Consider the following 24,281-nt stretch of genomic DNA (forward strand, 5'->3'; position numbering starts at 1 on the left):
ATCTCCTCGCTGGCCAAGTTCGTGCCTCCGTCAGTTGATATTTGTTCTGGGGCTCCCCAACGCGAGAAATATGATCGAAGGTGATTACTGACTTTTGTTAGACGTGGCACCATTGGGAAATGAGCCACTTCTAACCAACCTGTTAGTCTATCGGCATACACCATGTATACACTGCCTTCTATCTGGAACATATCTGCTACGACTTGCTGGAAGGGATATTCCGCAGGCGGCGTGTGTATCATTTCTTCAGGAGGCAGTGAGGGGGCATGTTCATCGCATGAAGTACATCGGGCGCGGCAATGCTGAAGGTCCCCTTCTATTCCCGGCCAATAGACCGACTGCCTGGCCCTTCTAAGCATCGAGTCGAGGCCTTGGTGTCCTGCGTGTAGGTTAGCGGCTACCTGGCGGCGTAAATCCTCGGGTATAACCAAGCGAACACATCCTTGGTCCACTGAGTATGTCACCAGATCCTGGTTGATGGCTAGCCGGTCCCGAACGCTGAAGAAGGGGCGAAGGCAGGCGAGTTCTTGCGACTTCTGTTGGGGCCAGTCGCCCGCTGCAACCCTTGCAAGCAAGAGCTGATATACAGGGTCGTTAGATGCGGCGCTCCTTACGCAGTCTTCATCCAACACGATGATATCTGGTTCCAAGGCGGCCACGGTTGCACATGCCACTGCCACTTGAATGTCGTCCTCCAAATCCACGTCGGAAGCTTCGCGGGGCGCTCGCATGGTCGGGTACCTTGAAAGAAAATCCGCGGCAGTGTTCCTTTTTCCGGGCAGGTATTTCATGTGGAACTTGAACTGGAGTGTCTTCTCTTTCAGGTTGAATAATCTCGGGTTGATGACGTCCTTAAGGGCTCTGTCACCCAGCAGCTTGACGAGAGGACGGTGGTCCGTGATGATGGTGAGATTAGGACACCCAAGTAGGAACAGCCTGGCCTTCCGCAAGCACCAGGTAACTGCAGGGCTTCTCCTTCTACGGGGGCATACCCAGCTTCAGAGGAGGTGAGGTGTCGACTACCACACAGGGCAAGGCGCCAGCCGCCCTTGCAACAAAAGGGGCTGTCAGCTGACTGACAAATACAATACTGCTGAAGGACTACGAACCCGATACCTTCTTTACTCCAATCCGTCATTATCGTCGTAGGGCGTGTTTTGTCGTAATATGCCAAGCCGTCCTTGGCTAATTGACAGATGACCTCCTGTGCCTGCCGGAGTTTGTCACGTAGCTGACTATCCCAGTAAACGTTTTTTCCAGTGGGCTTTCTGAGGAGGTCCCTAAAGGGCTCCATGATGGGCGCCGTTGCAAGGAAGGGCGCTAACTGATTCACGAACCCGAACCACGACCTAATATCCGTGATGGAGGGCTTCTCTGGCATATGGAAGTTACGAATGGCGTCTAGTCGTTCGTCTGCGGGTTTGTATGACTCCCATCCCAGGTAATAACCGACGAAAGTGACCTCTCTCTTGCAGAATTTAAACTTCTCGGGCTTGAGTGTGATACCTGCAGAGGCACACGTTGACAGGAATTCATATACATGCCAGAACGCCTCTTCAATGCTGTGATCGTATAGCAAAGTGTCGTCAACGCATTTATGCTTTCTGGTGATGTCTTGCAGGGCATCATCAAACCTTTTTGTGTAGGCGTCCGACGCCAACAGTGGCCCATGGGTGTTCTACGATAACGGTATCGTCCCCATGGAGTGATAAAGGTCGTAAGCGGGCGGCTGTCTTCGTCCAATTCCACTTGATGGAAACCCCAGTGGGCGTCCGCCGTAGTCTTGTACGTATGAATGGGGATGCTTGAAATCATGTCGAAGGGTGCCGGTGTATGATGAGTTTCCCGAAGACAGTGGGCGTTGAGGCGCTGGAAGTCTACTGTGCGGCGAGGTTGACCCGTCTTCTTGGCGACAACGACCATCCTTGCACACCATTCCGTTGCATCCCCCACTGGGACTGGTTCTATCACGCCCTTCCGAACGTCCTCGTCAAGTTGAGCCTTGACCTCCTCTTCCCAATGCTTAGGGATTGTCGCGGGCGTGTGACAGGCATAAGGCACGGCATCAGGCAACAAATGGATGTGGTGCTGCTTGCCCGTCATGACAGGTAACGGTTCCCTGGTTGTATTAAAGGTTGTTGAAGAGAAATGCCGTAATAACCACTCCTCAAGTCTCGGTATATTCTCCTCCACAGGCGGGATGGGTAAGGTGGCTGGCTTCATTGTCTTAGGGGAGTTAGGCCGTGCGACGTCTTCATTAAGCACATCAGCTGATGCAACGAGATGGTAGGGGTGAGGGAAGTCAGGGGGTACTATTCCCAGCTCCTTACAAGCATTCAGCGATATATAGAAGTTCTTGGCCGTCGGCACAAAGTAAACCTCCTGCTTCGTGCGTCGCCCACCTATATCAATGAAGCATGTCGTTGATCCAAGACATCTCACTCGGAGATTAGCTACGTCCCTCAGACCTGCTCACGGCTGCAACTCCAGTGAATTTATTTGCAGTCTTGAGAGAATCGTGGGTCCGGCAACGCAGATCTGTGCTCCTGTGTCTGCTACGACGAGTGTGGATACTGAATTCCCGTTTCTATGGGAAACACAAGCCTTGATCGTGTGGGGTGGGGGGAGAGGTGCGTGTCTGCAACAATCGCTAAACTCGAGGCAAGCGGCGCTTTCTTCGTATTCCTGCAGCATTTCTGAAAGTGCCCTACCTTTTGGCACCCGTGGCACGTTATACCTCTTGCTGGGCACGACGCTCGACCAAAGGGATGGCGCCCCCCACAATTTCCGCAACGCTTCACATTGGAATTGCCGTGCAACACCGCGACGTCTGGCTCTACGTCATCAATGCCTGTGACGTCATCACTCGAGGCGCCAGCAGACCCCCTCTCACTGATAGCGACGCGTGGGATACTTTCGACATCTTGGCGTGCAGCTTCGAAAGTGCAGCACAGTGCCTGAAGGGCATCTACACTCTTAAATGTCTCACATGTCTGAAAAACATGCCTCTTTAATACAGGGTCACTGAGGCCTACCATTATTTTCCGCAACAGCATGTACTCTATTAAACACTCCCCGCATTTGGGACACTCAAAATCACAGTCGGTGGCCTTCTGAGCACACCTCGAAAAATAGTCGCTCACTAATTCCTCGCGCCCTTGTGCGAGGGCAAAGAATTCAGACCACTGAACTGCCTGATTCGACGACCGCAACACAATATTCCCGATGGCGTCCAGAGCCGCGTCTGGGGCGAGGGCATTCCATTTGGCATCTGAATACCGAGCGTCCAGTGCACGTTGCAACGCCGGTACACAGTTGAGCCTAATGTGCAGGACAACATCCTGCGGCGGGAACTTGTTAAGGTGAATCCAATACGTCATCGAACGTCTCCAGGATCTGAACGCTGCCGAAGACATTACCGCCTCACACTTCTCAGGGGCAGCAGAGACAGGAACTTTACCGGCACGTGCTCCTGAACCGGGAAGGGCATCCTGAAGGGAACGGATGGCACGCTGCTGGTCTGCAAATAACGTCTGTGCTTGCATGATGGCCTGTGACAAGGCCCTTGGCATTGCAGGTGAGGCACGCCTCGGCGTGGCCTGGGGTGGTCGACGTATCTGGGGCATGGTTGGTCCTTATCCTACTCACTGCGCCATGTTGGGTTTGCAATGACACAACGTCCTGGAGACTGGACTTTATTACAGGATACTCGGGAGCCAACTGACTCGCAACAGCGTATACAGAATTGCCAATAACGGATGCATGCTCGGCAGCGCATGGCCGAAGAACATATCGTACACACACAATCATCTGGTGACCCTTCAGTGTTTAATTTCTCCATTATACAGTAGCAGTTTAAACTCCAGACCTGAACTTTACAGAGAAAACAAAATTTTGTACTGTCTTTCAATGGACCATGGATTTCAGCTCTAAAATTCTTCTCAGTAAAACAAACCTGTACAAAAGCACATCAACTGTTCATTAGTTCTATTATAGAAGTACAAGTACAGTATGTATACAACATTCAGCTATTATTATCATCGAATATTTATGATTCCTTTGTCTGACATCTACAAGTATAAAAGTTCCCAGTTTTATGACTTCTTAGTCAAAACATTCATTAGGCAAACCACCTTTTTTTAATATCTACATAGTGCCAAAGTGGGCAGTGCCAGTGCAAGTCAGTCCAGTGACTGTTCTGTCCTTTCTATCCATATGCTTTAAAATTGTTTCTATTTTCTTCAAATTCTATAACACTTTTTATGAAGCTGCCATCACCCTTCCTCATTGAGAGGAAGCAGTTTTCCCTATCTCGCCTTAATTTTTTTTTTCCAGACTAATAGGTTGTTCATCCAGTAGGCCTTTATTTAAAAAACAAGTTTGTAGTAATTGAGAATAAGATAAAATTCAGGAGCTGTGATAGATTTTTTTTTTTATAAATTTAATTAAACAAGTTATGAAATGCATATTGAAATGTTATTCTAATATAACAACTTAAAAAGCATATAGGAAAGTTTAATTTACAGTAATTAAGGTTGTTTTTTTATGAATATTTTCATGGGCTACCTAATGATTCAACATTTTTTTGAGGTCCAGCACCCAGTTGTTGCCTCTGATGCCAGTCCAATGGACTCAAATGTACATTTGAATAACCTAGCACATCTCAAGATAAACTCCTAACAAAACATAAATTGATGTACTGTGTATACAAAATACCAATTTAAGTCAATATCATACATTACTGTATTACAAACAGAACTGATAATAATATTTTATAAATGCTATAATTAAAGCTGACCTCTGTGCTTGGAAGTGGATTGCCTTGAGCAAAAATAGGTGCTGAAATAGTAAGTCCAGCACCTTCGAGAATAATGTCCTCTGTGCTAGGCTGTGGTCCGAGTTCTCCAATTCTTAACAAAAATGATAGATCATGGTTATAGCTGGCTCTCTGGTCGCCAAGGAAGCGATCTGAAAACCAAACATTCAATAATCAGTAGTCCCTAGAGCTGCTAACTGTTAAGAGATTTGCAAACCACAGTATGTACTGTCAGCATTACAACAGTATATATAGATACACTATGCTGGTCTCTATTCATTATTCCTCAGCCACTTAAATAAAAATAACATACAACGTTCAGTTTATGCTGTCACATTTTCTGATGGATTTAAAAGCCAGTCCACCTAGGGTAAAAGCACTGAATGGCCTTACTGTCTTAGCCCTTCACTTTTAAACCTAAATCTTATGCCAGCAATCCAATCCACATTGGGTGGTGTTCCATGACTGTCTCAGTGTAGAAATGCCATGAACTATAACTTACAAAATTAGCCCTTATCAGATTGATAATGGAACCTAAATATGTTTATACTGTGAGTCCTCCATAATGCAGATACTACCTAGTTTTCATTTATTAATTATTTAAAGAGCACAAATCTGTACTGTACTATAGCAGGCAGAACAAAATATTACAAAACAAAAAGATAAAAGCTAATGGAGAACTGTATATTTTTATTTTCACAGTTGAGCTGCAATAGTATACTATTATCACGAAAAACTAAGAGAAAATAAAGCAAAGATACGTACCACATACAATGAAATTATGCTTTATATCAAAAGGACTGAATTTGTTTTGTGCGTAATTGAATCTTGAATTAGTTCTGCAACTATAAGTGTCAATTTTGCAATAATTGACAGTCATAGCCATCTGTATAACTTACCAGGTGCAACAAAGTAAACATTTTCCCTTCCAACAGCCGCAACACCGAGAGACTGAACCACAGGGTTGAAGTTAAGTTTGATTTCCTGTCCACTGGATTCTTGTGCTCCCCAGCGTTCTTCTCCACGGACAAAACCACTCTCAACAACACCTAAACCCCAAGAGAATTATTTTAGAGGAGTAACCACATACGTATACTTATTGCAAAGTTAAGTGCTAATTAATCTAAGTTTCCTTAGTGCAAACACTGTGCCTAAAAAAAATTTCAAATCTGGAAGATTTATGTCACGATTGAATGTTAGTTTCAAACTTGGTGCAAAATTTAAAGTAAGAAAAATTCTAACTTTAATGAATATATTATAGTAATAATGCTAATACTGAAAAAATGATTCGATGTTACAATCTTAATAGACTTTATATTTAGGATTATGAATGTCATCTATAAACTCTAATATCATTCTAGTTTAGATTTTCAGTAACAGGACATACATGCATGTCACTTTTAACAGATTAGGTGACACATGTTTTACAAAAGGTTAGTGGCTACTGCAGAAAGTTGGTATACACACTTTTGGATATAAACAAACATAGTATTACATACTGTATACTATATGTACAATGTTTAAATCCCCATTAGAATAGTACAATAGTATAAAGCTTTACCAAACACTACAATAAAAAGTAACAGGGTAGAAAAAGAGCCATTTGTGACATTTCCTCGACAAGCCTTAGTGTATACAGACATACTGAAGTTGGATGGAATACAGAATGTAATCAGAAAATGCTTACATCTAGACGTTAGTAATTTGTACTTCCCGTACGCAACACTGGTATTCGGTTAAAAAATTGAAGAGTGGAAGGACCCTCTCCTTTAACAAGAACAAGTTCTTTACATGAACAAGATTTTATGACATAAAATTAAGATAATGAACACGTCAAATTGTTTAGGCTTCTAAAAGCTTACTCTGCCAAATATCAAAACACTGTTGAATGTACACAAACTGTATGTTATGTTGGAGAAAACGTATTCTAAATAGATTACCAATAGAAAAACCTACTTAGGTAAGCCTGGGATTAAATTTACATATTGCATATGCTGCATCATACAGCTGATAAAATATGAGACTCAAATATACAAGTAATTATTGTATGAAGTTTTAAAATTATCACCAATATTCCAATATTCACAAGTTCAAAATGGAAAATTATAAGTAAAAATAATGTGTAACATACAGTTTCACACAAATGAAAATTGTTTTTACAAAAAGCCTTTGCTCCTATAAAGCAAATTACTACAATCATATAGTACAACATACAAACTAGAACACAAATTATGTGATAGTATTTCAATCTGAGTAAGACTAAACTTGTTTCTGATTTGGTCAAACACAACAAAGGTGTTCTAAGCCTACCCTCTTTCTAGACAAGTTAAGCTTAGAATCGTATCAATTGGACAAAAAACGGAAGACCCAAAATTTCTTTTCAAATTATGAATCTGAAGCTGAATGTAAGTGTTCTAGGACATTATCTATTTAATCACTTTCTATTGAAAATCAAAGAGTTCTATAATGAGCAGTACTTACAATCAACAGTGACTGGTATTACCATAACTCCTATAATAAAAAAGATTAGCAAAATAGAATGAAAGAATGTACTATGTGAATATTGTGATGTCTAACCCATGTTTTCATTGATAGGTCTGCACTTTTATCCTAGAGAGTAATATTCCAACACACTCCATAATTGTGCATTATACCCTTGGAAGTGTCATACTCAGGCAAGTTCTAGAGAGCACTGGTGATTGGTAAGAATATATACTGAACAGTGATTTTGTATTAATTAGGTATGACACAAAAATTTGTAGATGATCACAAAAGGTTTAAAGGCTTTTCATATGAAATCCATGTAGTACTTTATTATGAGGTTAACAGAAGAATCTCCCCAGTACGTATATGGCATTTCATTCTATGATAACAGTATGTAATTAAAAGAACAGTATACAATAGCTATAGTGCCTGTACAATAACTTTTTTTACCAAATGAGTTTCCCAGTTGCATGTGAACTTTGAACAATTTACGGTTTTGATCAGCATCTTGTAAATTCTTATTTTCTTAGTAGTAATTAGAGTGTATCATGTTCCAACGATTACCTTATTAAAAACGTATTTTATAGGTAGTGAATTTAAGTAGGTAGTTTCCCTTTAAAATGAATTTGCTTATACCATGGGAGATGGGTGCCCTTACAAAAGTGCATACTATGAGGGCCAATTGGCCCACTGCACAGTATGCTGGATGCTAGCATACTGCGTACTTATACAAAAGTATTTCTTTCATGACTTCCGAATAATGCAGCCTGCACAAATACATGTAAAAATATGTAGAAAACAACAGCTCTACATTTTGCTATCTGAAATGTATTATCCAACAACTTTACCACCTGAAACATGGTATGCGACAAATTCAAGTTCCTAAGTAGTTAGAGAATAGTTACCTGTAATACTTCCAACTAGTCTAAAAATGTTTCTTTTGTTTTAATCCTATCTGATAAGTGCACTGGAACATGACTGCAGTATTGGGTAAAAGTGCAGTTTCATGGTAAATAAAATCATTTCGTAGTACCTGTAATCTACAAACCTGTCCATTTGTGCTTAATATTTAACTTGGATTAGTATTCTGGACCCCATTAGCTTCTTGTACCATTCAAATAACATATCAAACCTCAAGAATTTAGATATAGTTGGAGAGGCAGATGTATTTTATTCACACTATTGAGTACAAAAGGTTTGAGTGTGTAATCCTATTGTAAATCACCTAACAATGAAAGAAAGGGAGTCTTAAGTTGCACAATCCTGGGCTTTGGTCCCTGAGGGTCTCAAAAGGGGAGCCAAAAATCCAATTAAACAAACTTTCGAGAACAACAACCGTTTCAAGCCTGTTTCATTTAGATCATCCCTCAAATTAAACTAATGCAACTTAAGACATGAAAATGCCTGGGGTTACTAATTAAGACACCTACTAATTAACGACCAATTAACGATGTATTTAAACTTTCAAGTACAACAAAAATTCTTCTTGCAAATGATTGTTTAGTAATCCTAGACACCATATCCACAACTTAAGACGCATTTTTTCTTGGGGTTTTGTAGATAAGATGGGGATCTTTGGACCCTGAGGGATATGAAGACCTTATACAAAAGAGGGAGTACAACAATTTTGATTGATGCTTTGGATGAAACATTATTTCAAATGAACAAAAATGCAATTTATGACACCAAAATATCTGGGGTTATTAATTAATACAACTATTAATTAACGACTAATTAACATTTAATTACACTTTCAAGTACAACCAAAATTCTTTTTGTAAAAGATAATTTATCGACTCTAGACACAATATCCACAACTTGAAACATGATTTTTCCTGGGGTTTGTGGATAAGACGCCTACTAATTAACAAGCAATTACTAATTTGTTCACAATTTTAAGTACATGTAGTTTAGGAATTCCTTCAGCTTTTTATAATTGAGGGACTCCTGACATGAAATGAACCACTTGTAGCAGTAATCCCTGAGGTCTGCTGGTAAGACATTTCTTTTGCACAATCAGTAACAGCTGGACACTGGATAAGCTCATGGCAGTTTCTGGAAATTCCCAGTTGGTGGTTCATAATAATGTGAATCATTCAAACAGAGATCAGTGCATGTCAATGCATACACAAGAATACCAAAAATACGGCTTTCCTCTCACTCAATCCGTGAATTGTAGGCCTACCATACACAAAGGTACCTGTTAAGTTTGATACAGGTAGAAAACGCACGTCTTCACTAAGATAGATTGCTGAAGCAGGTTGTTCACTATATGCCGAACCTAAACCCACCCATCACAAAAGATGTCGTTGTTGCAGACACCATTCGCACAGCTCAGAAGTGTGTAGAGGAATGTAGCCAAATGTATGGTCTGGTTACATATGATCTAGATGTCGCAAAGACTGCACACCAAATCCAAGTCAACAGTCAGTCAGAGTTTGACAGTCTTTTCATTATGTTTGGAGTATCCCAAATTCTCATGTGTTACTTCAGAGCCATTGGAAAGGTTATCGCAGAATTGGGTGGACCAGCGATGCTGACAGACTCAGGCGTATTCACCCAATGCTTGCTTTTGCGCTAGAAACATTACTTTTCCGACGGTTCCTAAAGGAATATGAGAATGCAGACTTGGTTCTCCTGTAACTGCAGAATGTCCCCCTGGAAAAGAAGGAAGATGATCGTTTCTGCAACTCACCCCTGATTGGAGAGCTATTGAGGCTTTTGAGAGGTTCAAGAAGAGTGCTGAAACTGGTGACCTTGGTCGAACAGCACAGTTTTGGGCAATGTACATCCAGTATATACAGATCTACCACATTGTCGAACGTGCGGTTAGAGAAACATACATAGATCTCTTCATCTCCAAGTTGGCACCGATGATTGATCTGTATTTTGCAACAAACTGACTGAACTATGCCCGCTGGATGTCGAAATACCAGCTTGACTTGATGAGCTTACCTGATTCGCATCCTGGGCTGCGGCAGATTCTAAAGGATGGAGGCTTTTCAGTCAGATGATCGAACAATGAATTTGCATGAATTCCAGTCGATGTCACCCTGGAGCAAACAGTCAATGCAGATGCAGCCTCCCGAATGATGGAATATACATCGTCCACGAACAACTACAGTTCAAGAGTATGGTGGAGTGTCACCAAGAGTAGCCAAGCAGCACTTGTGAATGAAGCTCTCACTATGGTTGGAATGGGCAACACAAGCGACACTCAGACTGAGCTCAGTCCAGCCAGAATCAGGAAAGACAATGAGGATCTGCAGAAGATCATCAATCACATTGAGTCTTCCGCCAATCCTTTCACACTTGATCCAAGCTTGCCTCTCATTAACATCAGCACTGGGAAGAGTGTAACAGATGCCACGAGTACATCATTGTTGAACATTCCAGAAGACGGCAAGAATAGGTATGAAAGGTTTGTAAAAGAATGCCTCGAAAGTGCAGAGCGTTTTGAAAAACCAATTCGCAAGCATCCTCTTCACACATTCGCAAGTGAATGCATAACCAATCGAAAAGACAAAAATGCCAAAGAGACACAACTCTAATGTACTAGTACACTTCTTGGCCCCATTGCCTTCACAGCAGCAACAAAGCAACAAATGACACTGACCTTGAGCATGTCTTCTCATTTCCACTGACACCTGTGCCCCTGTCAATGGGTCACAGTGATGGCACGATGGCTCACACAGATAAAAGCAAATTGTTCAAACTTCTTGAGGGAACTGTCAATGACCATGGCAGCCCAACATTTGTAGGTACTCATATCATTGACGGAAATTTCCAATTCTACTGCATATCGCCGGATCAGCCTGCAATGTACCGGGAGCTGTCACGATACATTCTGGTTACTAGCTTGGCATATAAGTCATGGAGAATTGACATCAACTTCGATACGTATGAAAGACCATCCATCAAGGACTGTGTGCGCGAGCGCAGAGAAGCTGTTGTGGGAGGGGAACTAGTTATTGAAGGACCTCAACAGAAAAGAGACTCAAGCTTCAAGAAACAACTCGAGAGGGAGTCGTTCAAATGAGAGCTACCCGTCTTTCTCACAAAGGATTGGTTAAGTGACTTCTACAAACCTCTTCTTGATGGACGGGAAGTGTATTTGGGAGTGATGGAAGAATGCACTCGGTACTTCGTAGAAGATGGAGAAGTATACGCAGAATCAGTCCCATCTCTAAACTGCAACCACTCAGAGGCTGACACCAGAGTCATCCTTCACATGATTGAGGCAGACAAGTCCACACCTGCCGACATAGTCATAAGAGTTTTTGACACTGACATTCTAGTGTTACTCCTACACCATGTCCATCGAGTTTCCTCCACCGTGTGGATGGAGGTTGGGACAAGAGGACAAGGCGACCTGCATTATGTAAACGTAACTATGATTGCTGCTGCTATAGGCCAAGCTATGTGTGCTGCAATCCCCGGCCTACACGCGTTCACTGGCTGTGACTATACCTTTGCCTTTGCAAGGAAAGGAAAGAACAGGCCTTATGCAATTGTGGCAAAAAGTCACATGTTCCAGAGAGCGTTTGCTTCATTGAGCCAGGCTGTCCCAACAGAGGAAGTCATCCAAATCTTGCAGGATTTTGTCTGCGTGTTGTACGGAGCACGGAAACTTGTCCCACTCAACAAGCACAGGTTCAACGTGGTCGAGAAAACCTACAAACGAAAGTCAAATGCTAAGCACCCATTTGAGAAGCTTAAAAGCATTGCAGGCAGCAGCATTCCACCATGTGAAGCAGAACTAGCACCTCAAGTGGATAGAAGTGCATTCGTTGCAAGATTATGGGGTAGTGCTCATCACCAAGACCTGGAAAAAATACCCACCAATGGGTGGGAAAATGTTGACGGCGAATTTCGCATCATTTGGTTCAATGGAGAACAAATGCCCCCTGCACTCATTCCAGAGGTTCAAGTCGAAACAGAGCCAGATGACAACAGTGGTGATGCCCAGGAAGATGGTGGTATGGATGATTTTATGGATGAAGATCATGATCCTCTGCCAAGAGAAATGGAATCACCAGATGAAAATACTAATGACGATCACGAATGAGATGATCGCAATAAAATTAAGACACAGTGACTTGACCTAGGATTCTATTTGGTCACTATAAAACAATAAACTATGTCGTACATCACACTGTACATTCCACGCCGCATTATCTTCTGCAAAAAGAAATTTTGTGTCACACGAAAGTTTAAATAAATCAATCATTAATTAAGTAGTCGTTAATTAGTCTTAATTAATAACCCCAGATATTTTGGTGTCTTAAATTGCATTTTTGTTCATTTGAAATAATGTTTCATCCAAAGCATCAATCAAAATTGTTGTACTCCCTCTTTTGTATAAGGTCTTCATATCCCTCAGGGTCCAAAGATCCCCATCTTATCTACAAACCCCAAGAAAAAATGCGTCTTAAGTCGTGGATATGGTGTCTAGGATTACTAAATTATCATTTGCAAAAAGAATTTTTGTTGTACTTGAAATTTTAAATAAATCGTTAATTGGTCATTAATTAGTAGATGTCTTAATTAGTAACCCCAGGTATTTTCATGTCTTCAGTTGCATTTTTGTTCATTTGAAATAATGTTTTATCCAAAGCATCAATAAAAACTGTTGTACTCCCTCTTTTGAACGAGTTCAGTTTTGAGGGTCTTCGTATCCCTCAGGGTCCAAAGACCCCCATCTTATCTACAAACCCCAGGAAACATTGTGTCTTAAGTTGTGGATATGGTGTCTAGGATTACTAAACAATCATTTGCAAGAAGAATTTTTGTTGTACTTGAAAGTTTAAATACATCGTTAATTGGTCGTTAATTAGTAGGTGTCTTAATTAGTAACCCCAGGCATTTTCATGTCTTAAGTTGCATTAGTTTAATTTGAGGGATGATCTAAATGAAACAGGCTTGAAACGGTTGTTGTTCTCGAAAGTTTGTTTAATTGGATTTTTGGCTCCCCTTTTGAGACCCTCAGGGACCAAAGCCCAGGATTGTGCAACTTAAGACTCCCTTTCTTTCATTGTTAGGTGATTTACAATAGAATTACACACTCAAACCTTTTGTACTCAATAGTGTGAATAAAATCCATCTGGCTCTCCAACTATAAAAATAATCCAGTTATTATTTTTTCTTGTCAAAAAATAAAAGATAGGTTTGCCTCATTCTATTCTCTTCTGTTGTACTAGACTTCAAAACTTTACTGATAAGTGTGTATCCCCATCACTCATCTATATATGTAACTGGTTCTTTTCTGTCCAAGTTAAACCCTCTTCCATTCCCACTCTTGTCTAAATCAAGATGTGAGTTTCAACAATCCCATTTTCTGTGATGTTTTTCACACAAGTGAGTTTCAACAATCCCATTTTCTGTGATTTTTTTCATGTAAAGACCAAAATAGTATTAAAATAAATGTAGCAAACGTCCACACCTGGAAACAACTGAAATTAGAAATACCAATGAAGTATGTATTATATATGACACATTCAATATACTCTTTGTTCTCCACTAATCTGTCTTTTATACCTGGAGTACGTATTCTCAAAGCTTTTTTAAGTTTCATTTATTGCATTCTTTAGAGGAGTTGCCAAATGACTTTAATTATTAAGTGTGAACAAAAAAACATGATATACTACTGCATATTTATGCCATTTATCAATGGTTGCAACGTCTTCACACTAAACAGCGATGTAAGAATTATGGCAATCTGAAAATTGTCTTAAAATTTGTCTCCAAAAGTACCTTTTTATTGCACTGAGGCTTCTGTTATATATTGGAAATGTAAGGGCATATAACTTTTTATTCTGTTGGTCTGAAAAAATGGTAGGACTGGAAGGCAACCATTACAATCAGTAAAATATTTGTAAAATTCTACATATATTACACAGAAATACACAAAGGCAATTGTTTCCTCATTCATGGCAATACAGAATGCTGGAATGTGATGGCTGGTTGCTACTACACCAGAGCTCCTTTAAATGCAGAAAAGCCCTGACCTGCAGTTATTGTACTGACAAAATAATCCCATTACTGTCATCAATAACCAAATCCTTTTTTTCATAATTCTGAGAAGCAAATCTTCGATAACACCTCATACCTTTCGAGTATCCATGGGCTGAGGAACAGATCGAAGAGTGGCCGTAGCAGAAACAAGGAGTGCATCCAAAGACGTTCCCTTGATCCAGGTTGAAATAACCAGGTTTGCACTGATCACACTGCTGACCCTCAACGTGTTTCTTGCAAACACAAACTCCGCTTGTCGGGTCGCAGCTTGCTTCGTTGTCACGGCTACCCGCCACATTGCAGCCGCATGGTTTGCATCCCTAAAAGAAAAGTTAATTTCAAGACATGCAAGTCACTGCAGTGTATTACCAAGGTGCGTGTCAACCAATGTCCTTTCAAGTAATATGTAATTACAGTAAACCTCCGTATTCGCTGACTTGCCTATTCATGGATTTTTCAATGGACCGTATATACCCATTACTCGTGGAAAAGTTGCCTATTCACAGTATTTTCCACTGAGAGATATTCACAGTTTACTGTATGCACTTTTTGTGATAAAACTATTGAAATACTCACGTACGTATAAGCATTTTTAGAGGTTTTTGTTTTAACTATATCAAAATAGGCAGTTCTAAGTATTTTAGAGGGGTTTTAGGTGTTCGCGGATTTCAGCTATTCACGGGGGGTGTGGTACACATCTCCCACGAATACGGGGGATTTACTGTACTTTGAAGAATCTACTGGGACAAATTATAATGACAATATTGACAGTAATTTTGATATTCATTAATCATTTACCACATCATAACAGCTGCTATCAAAAGGGAGACACTTCTTAAATGCTACTACTTCACTAGTTAATTGGAATCACAATGCTAAACACTTTATTGACCTGACTTTTACAATTACTTTTAATATTTCTTATCAATAGCATACATAACTGATGTTTAAATCTCATACTTTATTATTAAAAGGACAGGAATTTGGGTAGGATATTTCTTTCCAAAGGGTTACGGATGATTTAACTTAATAAATAAATGGATATTCAGTAGGGTCAGACACATATGTCCTAACACAGCGTACAAATTTTGTGCTTGATTCAATTATCAGATTTTAGGGCATAGGAGTTTTACAAAATAAAAAGGTGAATTTTTATATTGCTTATTCTCACATATGCTGTTAAGATTTTTAAGATTATGATTCCATTACAAATGCTAGCATGGAACTGTCATGTACCAACCAAACTCATCAGCATCTGCGTCTCACGTTATGCATCTTCAAATCAAATTTATGTCAAACCAAAGTATACCTTATGGCTTTGAAAAATCAATGCAACAATAAACTATCTACTACTCTTAAAAGCCAGTCAACTTCCAACTCTGAACATAAGATTATACTTCAAAATTAAAATAATAAAAGATAAAACTTGGTTTACAAAACAATTAAATAAAGCATTTAATAACATGGCTTCTACTTACTGAAATAAATGCTACAAGGTCTGTCTTATTTTTCTTTTTAGTTTGACAACAAAACAAAAGCATCAGGGTAGTGCATAACACTGCCATCAAAATATACATATAAAAGCTTTCTTCTATGCTATGGAGTAGTACATTAAACAGAAAGAGATACTGAATAGCATGCACCTGACCTCTATTCCAAATGCTCTATCCTGAAAAAGAGGACATTAAATAAGAGTAAAAATGTGAAAGCTGTTTCTTAAGATTATTTGCATGTGAATCCTTAACTGAAAAGAGTATTTACTGAGAGGAAACAAGGAAAGCACCGTTCTGCTGGAAGTCCTTATAGAGGAAAATAAATCTGTATTTACACAAATCAAAACTGATATACTGTTTGTACATTTGTTATATATACATTATATTATATAAACAGCGGTGTATTTAATAATCTTTATTTACAGTCTATGATATAATCAGAAAGTGAACTGGTTTAAAATTCACCTGACAAATTTGATTCTTTATTGTCCATATAATTACGTACATATGTCTTTATATGTGTGACAAGGTAGAAATAAAAAAAAACACTAATTTATTTTTAATAATAAAAAGTTATTTTGTTTTCAGATGAATATTTTGCTAAATAATCAACTTACTTACTCCAAATAGCACCAGACTGGAACATGATGGCTCAGACTATTGCTAAAAGGAATTTACTTCTTGCAACAGGACTTTAAGGGGAATGATGTGAAAAATGATAAGGCATGAAAAGTTAACAAAGCAGGTAAGAAAAAATTCAAAGAAATGTAACGCTTAGGTAAGCTGAAGCATAGCTCAACATATTCAGCTTTTTATGTAAAAGCAGAGGCCAGTGGGAGGGGCAACCTCATACCCTCATCTAGCCCAGACCCAAAGAAACTAAGAAAAAGAAGAGGAAGGGCAACCGAAGGAAGCTGTAGAATCGCATCTTGAAAGATGGAAGGTTATAAGCATCAAGGAAAGAGATATGTACCACTATGAGAGTTCCACTAGATATTAGGGAGGGCAAAACGCAGATATGGAAGCTGAGGAGAGGAGAATGGGGCATACCTACTGGCTGCTATTAAAACCAGTTGTAACCGACTATGCCTTTCAAGGAATGTAAATGATGATTGCAAAATGTATCCGTATCGTTTAAAATCATTATAGATTAATAGGAATATTTCGACCAGCTTGAAAACAGCCTCACAAAAGGGGAAATTTATATTTCTTTAGCCTGGTTAACAATCCAGTTTTTTTTATAGATATTTTGTATTGAGGATGTCTGCAAGGCATTTATTTAGTTTTTTCTGGAACCTTGCATTTATTACCAGAACTTTTGCCACATGTTGTGGACACATCAAGATTTTCCTTCAAGCTGCTAACTTCATTCCACCACCATAAAAAAAAACCTTAATCAACATTAAGGCAGCACTAAACTGGTTGCTCATTTAAAAAATAAACTAGTACCTTATCTACCAAACTACAGCCTTTAAATTTTAGTGTCATGTCAACTGGGAGCATTGAAGGTGCAGAAAAATAATTATGGTATCAAGAATTAACAGTATAAGTTGAAATGGGGACACAAACATCAATCGTTTCCTGTTACGCTGAATCTGCAGATCACAGTTTGAAATGAGGAAACCCACATAAGTCATATTTTAATCATGAATTGCAACTGACAGAGATTTACCATTGGTTGGTCTTCATTAGACCACTTGTCCTTCGTTGTGGATATAAATCAAAAGGCATAAAATATGACACTGAGTGCTGAATTGCAAGTTTTTGACTGAATTGGCCTAATGCCAGCACAGGCTCTTGTTCGTAGAGCAGCCCATTAAGCTGCAACTAGGAAGTTAATCTCTAGAAAAATCCCTAGGCTAACTCGGGTAGGGGGGAGGGGGAGGAATTCATTTAAAAAACATCGCTCTTACCTGAGGGCCAAAATCGAAGTAGTTGTCGGCACACTTGTCGCATTTGTCACCTGTCACGCCGGGTTTGCACTGGCACAGGCCATCGCTGGCACACTGGAGGCTTCGCGACCCTGTCAAGTAAGTTCAATTTTTTTATATAGATTATGACATTATGCCAAGCACTGGGGCAACTAAGGCCATTCAGCGCTGAAACGGAAACTGACCGTAAAATGTTTGAAAGGTGCTACAGAAGGAAAACCTCAAAGCAGTTGCACTATGAAACAATTGTTAGGAGAGGGTAAACAGTAAGTTGGAAGAAGAGAATATGAACAGAGGTACAGTAAAAGGAATGAAAGTAGTTGCAGCCAGGGGCCGAAGGTACGCTGCAAAGAACCGAATGAGGTGCACTGACGGGACTATCTAGGCCCCTACGGAGGTCAAGTAAGATAAAAGACTGATAACTTGAGGTGAAAAATAAACATCAAAGTCAGTAACTAAGAGGTCCGCGTCCCCTCAAGCAACAAATGGAGAAATTAGCAGCTAAAATATATACAAGAAAACCCAGAAAAAATCAATTGAATTCTATCTTGAACCTAGTTGAGTTGATAATTAAGGATCTTTCATGCAAAATTTAGAATGGAGCGGCAGTTCTGAAATATGAAAATTATTTAGTGTTATTGTACCTGTATATACATCATGTAACAGAAAGGCATCAGTAACAGCATATTTTTAAACTGTACTAATTGGAAAGACGCCTATGACTACTTAGACTAAATATGTCCCGATACTATGAAAATTTTTTACTTAATTTCATTGTAGATGCAAAGAATGAGATATGATACAATTTCTACTTCACTTTACTGCAGATGTAAAGAATGACATAGGACGCAATTTTTACTTTATTTCACTGCAGATGCAAAGAATGACATATGACACAATTCTTCATTTATTTCACTGCAGATGCAAAGAATGACATAATTCTGATCTCGTCCGAGACTCTTTCATGCAAGAATTTACTCTGCAAAGATGCGAACAATTATCCAATTCTTACTTATCCTCTTGCAGTTGCGTGCAGTAAACTGGCTTTTGCATACTTTATATTGTAGTTGCATTCATCTGCATAATTCTTAATAATGTTGCACTCAAATGAAGTTACCTACTCCACATCTACGTCACTATAGTTAATGACAGGTGAATAGTAACAGACGTACAGTTACATATATCACTGTCGTAACAGTTACGTGCATCAATGTCGTTACTTCTTGTTACGATACTATCAAGAGCAATTAGTTCCTCGTTGGACTAGTGGTTTTCTCGCTCGGCTACCAATCCGGTGGGCCGAAGTTCGATTCTCTGCTCGGCCAACGCGGAATCAGAGGAATTTATTTCTGGTGATAGAAATGAATGTCTCGATGTCATGTGGTTCGGATCCCACAATAAGCTGTAGGTCCCGTTGCTAGGTGACCAATTGGTTCCCAGCCACGTAAGGATATCTAATCTTTCGGGCCAGCCCTAGGAGAGCTGTCAATCAGTTCAGTGGTCTGGTTAAACTAAGATATACCTAATCAAGAACACTGCAGTTAGTACGTATCTGTCCCAACACTCCAACATTTCCAAAGTGCAGTTGCAAGCAATGAACCTCACTCCTCCTCACCTATTTCGTTGCAGTTGCAAGCGATGCAGACGCCATCTTCGCGCTCGTAGTAGTTGTCCCGACATCTCTGGCAATTTGGCCCTGCCCGGTTGGCGGCGCAGTCAAGGCAGTGCCCTCCGTGCCCCGTCCTGTCGTATAGTTCCTGGTCGAAGTAGCAACGGCTGGAGTACCCGTTGCAATTGCAGGCTGATTTTGGGGAAGAGAGAAGAGGAACGAATGGATGAGTCTGTGGTGAACTTCTGATGAGAGAGAGAGAGAGAGAAGAGAGAGAGAGAGAGAGAGAGAGAGAGAGAGAGAGAGAACCAAAATCTTTGAGATAGGATGCTCTTACTCAATAAAGACAGACAAACAAGGAAAAATTAAACGGTATTTCTTCACATGGCTGAGATAACAAGACACATTAATGTTAATGTCAATATATCAACAGCTCTTAACATAACAACATTTCATAGGGTATCAAAAATAAAACTGATTTGGTTTTATTTCTAGTTGATATAAATAGAAAAGCTATTTTAGAACTATTATTCTATCACATAAACGGGATCAATTAAATCTGATCCCAATCTGAAATGTTTTCATGCAAATAAATCAGTTTTTTAAAAACCTGTGATTTCTCCAAAAACCTTTTAAGAGACTGTCCGTCTGGAGTCTGGAAAACAAGATAAAACAAAAAAAAAAAAAAAAAAAAAAAGATGTCTCGTCAGCTGGAATTGATGACTGGATATAAGCTCTATTTCAGTTAATCCGTTTTGGAATTCTCTTCCTGCTTTCGTTTTTCCTGACTCTTTTATCATTTTCATTTTTTTTGTCTTTTCAGAAAGGTTTACGGCTTTCTTTATGGTCAAAACACCATTTTTTTCTTTGGATACGTAAATATATATACACGCTCTAATATATATATGTATTCTATATATATACAATTAATAATAGGATACCAAGTGATGAGGACAGATATTACTTAAAAGCTTGAAAATTATAAAAAAAAATTCCTGTATAAATGAGGCCCTAATATATATATATATATCTATATATATATATACTATTATATATATATTATAATAATATATATAGCTATATATATATATATAATGCAATGTTTCGTTTCAACAAAAAACTTTATCGACTAATTTCTCCTCTTTAAAGTTCCTCACTCTCTCTCTCTCTCTCGTCTTCCATAACCTCCTCCTACTGATATCCTCAAGGATGGGTGGAGCGTCCTATAGGATGGCTATCTATGCCCTTGCACGCATCACGCCAACGTTTTAACCAAAGGCTATCGCGTAGCACAAAGCCGCCCTACTCTCTCTCTCTCTCTCTCTCTCTCTCTCTGTAATGTCTCATCTTATTATGTATACAAGATCCTTTGTTTTTAATTTCCTATGTTATACATACAGTTTTCTTTCTCTTTTTGTCTCTTGTATATACATAGCATGAGGCTCTCTCTCTCTCTCTCTCTCTCTCTCTCTCTTTTCTTATCTTATTATTCAAATTCAAATTTAAAATCTTTATTTCGGACATAAATGGCCATAAATAAACACATACATATATTATGTATAGAAGATTCATTGAATTTAATTTCCTATGATGCATATACAGTTTTCTTTCTTTTTCGCTCTGTAAATACATAGATATGAGGCTCTCTCTCTCTCTCTCTCTCTCTCTCTCTCTCTCTCTCATCTCTCTCTCTCTTTATATAATATATCTATATATATATATTATTATATATATATATATATATATATATATCCTATATATAACTTCTGCCTATTCATACCTAAAATACATCACTTGTAGCATCCCCTGCAGAGAGAGAGAGAGAGAGAGAGAGAGAGAGAGAGAGAGAGAGAGAAGGAGAGAGAGAGAGAGAGAGAGAGAGAGGAGAGAGAGAGCTCAAATAGGAATACAATATCTCTCTCATACATTCCATGCAGAGAAAATCAAACGACACATCCACATTAAAAAGAATCCAATTCTGACTAACTCCAGCCAGCCAGTCACGAAAGGAACTAAACTTCAGTCACTATAAGTTTAGTAACGAGGTACCTACTACTAAAAGAGGTACTAAACCTAACCTATAGTATAGATTCACATCAACCGCGCATTTGATGTTTAGGCCAGTAGTCCCTTACGACGCTCCCGATTGGCTGTTGATAAGCCAATCACAGGGTTGGGAACTCTCAGTCTCTCTGGAGAGTTCACATAGGCAGGATTCATGTCCCACCTCTCCTGACGGATACTTTTGAAAGACGTATATCCCTCAGGATAGGTGGAACTTAGACCCTACTCATGTGAATTCTATCGAGAGACTGAGAGTTTCTAGCCCTGTGATTGGCTTATCAACAGCCAATCAGGATCGTCGTAAGGGACTGGCCTCTACATCAAATGCACAGTGTATATGAATCTACTATAACAGTCCCATTGGTGGGCGGAGGAAGACTGACTGGAGGAGGTTTATCAAACGCCCCAGCCAAGGATCACCGAACCAGGAACCACTTCTTTTAACGAATGACAGTTGGCCCACTCACTCTCTTTCACCAACTCAGGAAGAGCGCTATTTTCACCGGTGGGGGGAGATATGCGATTAAGCTCAATACAGCCTCTCCAACAGTGCACATGAATGGGAGAGCCAGCCAAGCCATTTGACAGGAGAGAGAAAGAGAGAGAGAGTGGGTGTTTTGTAGAGGTGGGAGGGGCAATGTGTGGGCGTTCATGAGCCCTGAAAAGAGAGAGAGAGAGAGAGATAGAGAGGGGGGGGGGGGGGCGGTTTGGTATGGGTATTTGGTAAAGGTGGGAGGGGTAATATGTGTGGGAGTTCATGAGCCCTAAATAGAGAGAGAGAGAGAGAGAGGGAGGGGGGGGAAGGTATTTGGTAGCGGTAGTGTGGATATGTGTGGACCTTCAAGAGCCCTGGAGAGAAGAGAGAGAGAGAGAGAGAGAGAGAGAGAGAGAGAGAATTTGGTAAAGGTAGGGGGGAGAATATGAGTGGGCGTTCATGAACCCTGAGAGAGAGAGGGGGGGGGGGTAGTGGTAGGGGTTGGGGGGGGCTATGTGGGGGCGTTCATGAGCCCTAAATCACACGCAACGATACTTCAGACAATTGCTTTCTGTTCTCGTGTCTCCGGAGGCTGCGAGTCCCCTAAAACAAGGCTTCAGCATATGGGCGTTCGTGCTTGGCTATTATTATTATTATTATTATTATTATTATTATTATTATTGCTTTCGTCTGCGGTGCGTGACTCTGGGATGCCGTGATGAACTGTAATGTCAATTGGAAATTCAAAGAGAGAGAGAGAGAGAGAGAGAGAGAGAATGTAACCCAAAGCTTTGTAATCTGATCCTACAAAATATCAACTAATTTCAGAGTTAAATTACGGTATACTTCTTAAATTACAAAGCATTGTCATCAATAACAATCCAGCCAGTCAGTATGACCGTTTTACGTTCTTCCACTGAAATGAATGACAGAATCTCTGGTTTTGAAAGCGTGGCAGTACAGCAGCCTTAAATCTGATCTGAAATGCGAAGCAATTCGAAAGCATAGTCTTCCATAGAGCTTCCAAGGAAGTGCCCAGCTTTCGTTAGCAGTTTTGTGACTTTATTATCTTGTTCCATTCTGTGCCGAGTTCACTGGAGATTCAATTCGCGCCTCCACCTGTCAGTCTTTACGTAAGAAATCCACACATGCCGACGTATTTCTCATACACAGATTTATACACACGTGTATACTATAGTAGATTCACATCAACCGTGTATTTGATGTCTAGGCCAGTCCCTTACGACGCTCCTGATTGGATGTCGATAAGCCATTCGCAGGGCTAGAAACTCTCAGTCTCACGAGAGATTTCACATGGGCAGGATGTTTGTTCCACTTCCCCTGAGGGATACCTTTGAAAGTCGTATCCCTAGGAGAGGTGAAACATAGATCCTACCAATGTGAACTCTCAAGAGAGACTGAGAGTTTCTAGCCGTGTGATTGGCTTATCAACAGCCAATCAGGAGCGTCGTAAGGGACGGGCCTAGATATCAAATGCACGTTTGATGTGATTCTACTATAGTTGTAGGTGATGATGGCAGTGGGTCTTGTGTTCTTCTCATTGACGAATGAGCGTATGTTCGTTCCTTGCGTGACCAACAGATGGCTCTCAACTCGAGAAAATAGTGTAATTCCGTCGCCAAATGTGCAGCTGGTCGAAAGGCAGGAATGCGGTGGCCCTGGCGATGCCTCTAGGGTCCAAAACAACGCAGAGGAATGTTCCTGAGGCTTTTGTGTCTTTTTCTCGAGCGCTTGTAGTTGGAGGTTCGGAAGTGGGGGGGTGTCTTCCACTTTGGAGGGATGTGGGGGCTCCGGGTTTGGTGGAGGTCTTGGCGAAAACTTTGAGGGTTCTGTACAAAGACAGGAACAACTTCAGTTCGTTTATTGCAATATATATATTATAATATATATATATATATATATATATATATATATATATATATATATATATTATAAATTGCACTCTGCAAATTGAGAAGTCTGCATAAGGTAGCACTCCGCATAAGGTGAGTTCTGCAAAGGAACTCTGCAAAAGGAGCGCTATGCACAAGAAGCAATCTGCAAAACGAGTATACTCTGCTAGAGGAGCGCTCTGTAAAAGGAGAACTCTGCAAAACGATCGCTCTGCATCGCTGATGAAACACTGCGGAAGGAGCGCTCTGCAAATAAAACCTGGGAACTTGAAATAGCCCTTAGAACTTATGAAAAAAATTGATGAATAGGATTCCTTTATTCCATGAAAAACTAAGAGGAGTGTGTACATAAACATCAGCAGAAAAGAGAATAGGAGAAAATAAAATAAAAAAAGGAAAAATCGAAGAAACAAAGGCAAAAAAACGAGGAAAATTGAGGTGCCGTTGCAAAGGCAACAACTTCGACTACCGACTCCTTTTAA

At 40.0% G+C, this 24,281-nt stretch overlaps 1 protein-coding gene across 2 annotated transcripts in view; it reads right to left on the reverse strand.

Annotated features, from left to right (window-relative positions):
* LOC135199864 (laminin subunit gamma-1-like) overlaps positions 1 to 24,281 on the reverse strand; it is a gene marked incomplete in the record, with an annotated part of 139,165 nt that overhangs the window by 16,357 nt on the left and 98,527 nt on the right. The window contains 7 exon segments of one of the 2 annotated variants that reach the window (XM_064228000.1): positions 4,799 to 4,968; positions 5,716 to 5,865; positions 7,298 to 7,327; positions 14,409 to 14,634; positions 15,963 to 15,983; positions 17,721 to 17,830; positions 19,354 to 19,539. In XM_064228000.1, coding sequence (XP_064084070.1) covers positions 4,799 to 4,968; positions 5,716 to 5,865; positions 7,298 to 7,327; positions 14,409 to 14,634; positions 15,963 to 15,983; positions 17,721 to 17,830; positions 19,354 to 19,539 — 893 coding nt within the window. 2 annotated transcript variants of the gene reach the window in all.

Source organism: Macrobrachium nipponense, chromosome 23 (genome assembly GCF_015104395.2).
Source record: "Macrobrachium nipponense isolate FS-2020 chromosome 23, ASM1510439v2, whole genome shotgun sequence".
In the NCBI taxonomy this organism is placed as follows: domain Eukaryota; kingdom Metazoa; phylum Arthropoda; class Malacostraca; order Decapoda; family Palaemonidae; genus Macrobrachium; species Macrobrachium nipponense.